The 5,359-nt window shown below is 49.3% G+C and overlaps 1 protein-coding gene and 1 long non-coding RNA gene across 2 annotated transcripts; one reads left to right on the top strand and one right to left on the bottom strand.

Moving 5' to 3' along the window:
* Positions 1 to 2,762: 2,762 nt before the first annotated feature.
* LOC136483034 (uncharacterized) lies at positions 2,763 to 3,451 on the bottom strand. Its single transcript, XR_010765287.1, has 3 exons — positions 3,301 to 3,451; positions 3,151 to 3,213; positions 2,763 to 3,074 (listed from the first exon to the last, which is right to left on the bottom strand). It is a non-coding gene; the product is annotated as an uncharacterized lncRNA (long non-coding RNA).
* Positions 3,452 to 3,937: 486 nt separating this feature from the next.
* Positions 3,938 to 4,606, top strand: LOC136481036 (verprolin-like). Its single transcript, XM_066478422.1, has one exon. It carries the CDS (start codon positions 3,938 to 3,940, stop codon positions 4,604 to 4,606), a length of 669 nt encoding a protein of 222 aa, XP_066334519.1.
* The last annotated feature ends 753 nt before the right edge of the window (positions 4,607 to 5,359 follow it).

The raw sequence follows: 5,359 nt of genomic DNA, 5'->3' as shown, positions 1-5,359 counted from the left end.
CAGGCAGGACTGCTGGCCTACTGCAGGCGGGTGTGTGGTGTCTACAAAGAATCTGCTCGTCTGCTTCAGCCAATCACTGGACTTCACTACTACATCTGCTCTCCCCGTCGTGAGTAGCAGGTTCCTCTGCTTCTGCCCGTGTTCAGTCTGTCCGTGCCTTGGATTTACAGAGGCGGACGTCTTAAGCCAACCGCCTCCTAAAATGATCGAGTTTCGAAGACGGTCGTTTTAAGGTGCCCACTCCATAAATCCCTTTACCGAGGTGGGCACACTATAAGGCCTGCCACCGAAAATACTTCCCTAGCTCGGAGCCCAAGTAAGATCCCATATCTATCCTCCTATCAGTCTTATACATAAATTGGACTTAGGTTAACCTGGCTCCAGTCCGACTCGTGCCCCTCCCATTCCCAGCTGCACCCCTTACCTCCGCATCCTGCTGCCCCTCTCCGTACCCCACCACTCCTCGAGCCCGGCACCCCGCCGCCCCTCTGCATCCCGACATCCTCTCCACGTGCCCTACCTCTTCCCTCTCCTTTCCTCTCCCCCACAGGTGGTAGTGACCCTCCCCTTTCACTCTCCTCTTCCTCTCCCACACAAGCGGCAATGCTTCTCCCGCTCCCTCTCCCCCATAGTTGAGCAGCGTCATGATCTGGTGAGCATGCGGCCCCCTGCTCCTGCCACGACCGGATCCGATATGGGGGCAAGGAGGAGGCCGGCGTGGAGGCGAGCAACGGGCGGATCCGGTGTGGAGGCGATGGGGAGGATGACGTGGAGGCCAACAGTGGGTGATCCGGAGTGGAGGCGAGGAGGAGGCCACCGTGGAGGCAAGGAGGAGTCTAGCATGGAGGCGAGCAGCTGGCGGATCCGGCGTGGAGGCGAGGAGGAGGCCACCGTGGAGGCGAGCAGCGGGCTGGGAATGGGCTCGCTGGCAGGCTCAGGAACAGGCTCGCCAATGGGTCTGCGGATTTTTTTTGTTTTTTTATGGATTAACCGAGGTGGATGTTCTAAGGCGTCCGCCTCCATTAATCAATTAACCGAGACGGGCAAAACAACCGCCTCCATAGGTCTCCATTAACGGGGTCCTTTGTTTGGAGGCGATTGGGATGCTCGCCTCCATTAATCAATTTGGCCTGCCTGGAAAAAGAAATATGTAGTAGTGGTGGTTGCCTATCTGGGCTTGCTATGGCTTCATATTTGTTCACAAACGAATACATCACTTTGCAGCGTTTAGTGGCGATTGTGATATACATGACATGCAGTTGTGGAGCACGGAGACGGTCGATGAGCATGGTGAAGGTCAAGTAGAGACGGGCCATGTCATTGGGGTGATTGGAAGCGGTGAAGGATGGACGTGAGGCTGATTGTGGTGGCTAACACTTAGGGACATATCAACAAGGAAGAGGACATGCAGAGGAGTAGACCGTGTTTACCAAGTCAAGACAACGGTTGATGAAGAGAAGCAGAGGTGCTGAAGGACTTGGTGATCGGGCGGTCAAAGACTACGGTGATACGTGTCGAGATCATGGAGGTGTAGCAGATACGCTTCTCCAGGTTGTTTGGCGGTTTGGGCCTCAAAACCACTAGCGGACAATTTTTGGGTTTGGGCCTCAAAACCTAAGTTGGAGATCTGGCTAGAACGTGAGGAGGCACATGGCGTTATCATGAAGCTTGCGTCGAGGCAAAGAAAAGTCGTGAAGAGTCAGTGGCCATCGGAAGGACAGATCTGGAGTTGGATCATTTTGCACTTGGGTTATGTGGTTCAGCCAAAATATCTAAGGGCGTGTTGGAAATGTGTAATAGCTCTATAAATAATATAGAGGCTGCTCCCAAATAGCTATCTCTTCAGTTTTACATTTGCAGTCATTCCTAGCCTAAGTCCTAGCTGAAGTAGTTTAAGCTTTCATCTTGTTTTAGCTGTTCATATCGGCAGTCTAGAGGCTGATTACTCTGGTGTGTTTAATCTTTTCTCTGTAAAGGATCAGACCTGGTAGATCATGGAAATAAAGCAATCATATTCCCTTACATCTGAGTCTTGAATCTAAGATGATTTGAGTTTTGTTTCTTCACTTCTCTTTCTCCCCCTCTTCACCGTTTTGGTTGATGTTGAATTCCTAAGGTTTTGGGGTCGATGATGTTAAATTTTGTATAAAGCTTGTCTTCATCCAAGTTGATTTGAAAAAATGATAAATTTAATGTGCTGCACCTAATTTTAGCGACGGTACTAGATCCAACTGCGCCTCTAGAAATAGATTTTTAGAGGTAAATCTATTTGTAGATGTGGCTGAGAATACCAGCCACCCGCTACAAAAGCATTTCTAGAGGTGGCTCGTTTCGGAAACCATTTTTGGAGGTGGTGTTAGATTGATCCACCTGAATTGAAAAAAGAAGCCGTCTGTAGAAACTGTTTTTGTACTAGTGGTCTACGTGGGAGAGAGGGTGTTGTGGGTGGCGATGAGTTGAGGGTTTGGAAGCGAGGAGCTGGTGTATTTTTGGGTTCTTTGTTTGGCCAAACTAGGCCACCTTTACTAATGAAAATGGGGTTCTATACTGAGTGCATTTTTTCACGGCGGTGAAAAATAATTCTCACAGTTGTTTCTTATCATGAACTGTTGCTGAAATATCTCCGGACGGTGAAAATAATTTTCATCACCAGTTCTATTATAATCCGGTTGTGACATACAACAAGCAATTTTTATTGAATCATTGGCGAAAATGGAACTCCTTTCATTCCAAATTATAAGACTTTTTGGCTTTTCTGGATATATTGCTTTTCCTATATATCTAGATATAGTACATATCTAAGTGTACAACAAAAGCTATGTATTTTTTGAAAAGACAAAATGAACGATCGGACTATTACTTTATACTAGTGTGTTTCAACGAGGCACATTATTCCATTGTATCAAACTCAAATGTCAACAAATGGAGCCAGAATGCATATGAAGAGGATAACATCTTGCTTTATTGAGGTTGAAGTCTGCACTACCCACGCGTTGGTTAGCATGGTGGAGCGTCGCAGCTAGGCGTGTGTGGCGTGTACGTAGGAGAACCACCGTGTGTGCTTGGTCGATAACCTGGCATAGTATATATGTACACTAACGGTGGCATATATGCATATAAAGTGTATACAAAGTGTATATATGTACTCACCTGGGAATATAGGACGATCAAAATTGTGGTGCGAATCAATCACACGAGTCATCCTGTTAAAACCTAAGAGGTGGCGCAAAGCAATGGCAAGAGAAAATTAGCAAGTGTTTGTCCAGAGGGGGGTCTGGTAAATTGTTGGAGCACACTAACGGTAAAAGCGGCGACGGATGTGCACTGTCCCTCGGTTCGCCGCTGCAGTGAACAGGACATCCATTGAAGAGAAGATGCAGCAGCAACGGCAAAAGCATGGGCGGAATGCTGTGGCGGCCGCCTGTCATCGGCATCTTGCGCCCCCCCGTTGATGAGCTGCTTCTCATGTATGTCCTTGCACCCGGCACAAATAGCTCCCACGCACGCGTCTTATTGGGTGCTGGGTCAACTGTGGCGTCAGCCTATAGCACGACTCTGCCGGACTAAATTTGTCGTTCGTTGCTTTTCGGTGAACACGGACAGTGACTCGCTGACAGGTCTTGTCTAAATGCTGGCCTGCCTATATAGCCATCGACTAGGCATTAGGACCAACGTCTACTCTCCCTCTGTCCAAAAAGAATAACGCTATAAGATGCATGTTGGTCAAACTTTTTCAAATTTACTAGCTTAATGTAAAATATTAGCAATATTTATATCATTAAATAAAATTATAATTGTTCACAAAAAAATAAATAAATTATAATAAAATATATTTCACTAATTATGCATTTTAAGTATTAATATCTTTTATATATAATTGGTCAAAATAAAATATGTTAGATTTTCTCGAAAAGCGTGAGAATGACTTTCTTTGTGGATGGAGGGAGTACAAATTATTTTCGGTAATGCTATATGTCTGGCGTCCGACGCGCTTCTTCACCTCCGGACGCGGCACACGCTCCTCCACTCGCTTCCCTTGCCTTTTCCTCATCCACCTGCCCCACGTCGCTCAGCCCGCTCCATACGGAGACGTTCGCCGCCGCTCCCTCCCGAGCCGCTCACGGCGCCTCCCCGCCCGAGCCGTGCGTCGCCCCGCCGGAGACGTGCGCCCGTCGCCCCTCCCTCCCTCCGCGACCCCATCCCACCGGAGAGGAGGGGGACGGTGGCCTCGTCCGGCGAGCCGCACCTCTCTCCCTCCCCCCCCCTCCCTCCTCCCCTCGGAGACCCCCATGCCACTGGAGAGGAGAGCGACGTCGGCAGCTTCCGGCGAGCCGCCCCTCTCTCCCTCCCCCTCCCTCCTTCCCTCCGTGACCTCCATGTCACCGCAGAGGAGGGCGATTGTGGTGGCTTCCGGCGAGCCGCCCCTCCCTCCCTCCCTCCCTCCGTGACCTCCATGCCACCGAAGAAGAGAGCGATGGCGGCGGCTTCCGGCGAGGTAGGTGGTTCCTTCTCTGGATCTGAGCCTTCCTCCTCCACCTCCTCCTCTAGATTTGAGCCCTCCTCCTCCTCCTCCTCCTCTGTATCTAAGGGACGCGACGGTGGCTAGGGTTCTGGTGAGCTCTCGGGGTCAGATCTCGCCGTGTTGCAATTGTTTTTTGGATGTTGCAACAGATGATTTCAAATGTTGCAATGGGATATTTTTGGGTTGTTGCAACAGATGTTTTTTCAATGTTGCAGTAGTACTGTTTGAGATGTTGCAGTATGTTTTTGGTTGCTTCAATCTCATGTTGCAGTAGTTGTTCTATGTTGTTGCAAGTGTTTTATTTCGAGCATTGTTTCATATACTTCACACCAGTGTTGCAATAATATGTTCCAAATGTTTTAGCTCCTTCAACCAATTGTTGCAGCAGTTAGTTTGGTGTTGTTGCAATAATATGTTCATGGTGTTTCAGCTGCTTCAGTCTAATGTTTCAGCTGTTGTTCTTTGTTGTTGTAATAATATGTTCATGGTGTTTCAACTCCTTCATCCCAATGTTGCAGATGTTGCTCCTTGTTGTTGCAATATATATGTTTCATGTTGTTTCCGCTGCTTCAACCTAATGTTGCAGTAGTTGTTTCCATGTTGTTGCACGTGTTTTATACTAGCTTTCTATGTTGTTCGGCCGGGGAGGGGTGAGCTGGGATGGACGGGGGTGTGTGGTTCGCCAGGGCCAAGTGGGCGGAGGTGCTAGGGCCGGCGGACGCGGGGGTGCTGGGGCCATGGGGGGTGCTGGGCATGCAGCATGCTGGTCGCGAGCGTGGGGTGGACTCAACGGGCTACGGCGCGATCTGGGTGCGTGCGGACTCGCGCGACACAGAG

Source organism: Miscanthus floridulus, chromosome 9 (genome assembly GCF_019320115.1).
Source record: "Miscanthus floridulus cultivar M001 chromosome 9, ASM1932011v1, whole genome shotgun sequence".
NCBI classification, from domain to species: domain Eukaryota; kingdom Viridiplantae; phylum Streptophyta; class Magnoliopsida; order Poales; family Poaceae; genus Miscanthus; species Miscanthus floridulus.
This window is presented reverse-complemented; position numbering and strand designations above follow the sequence as displayed.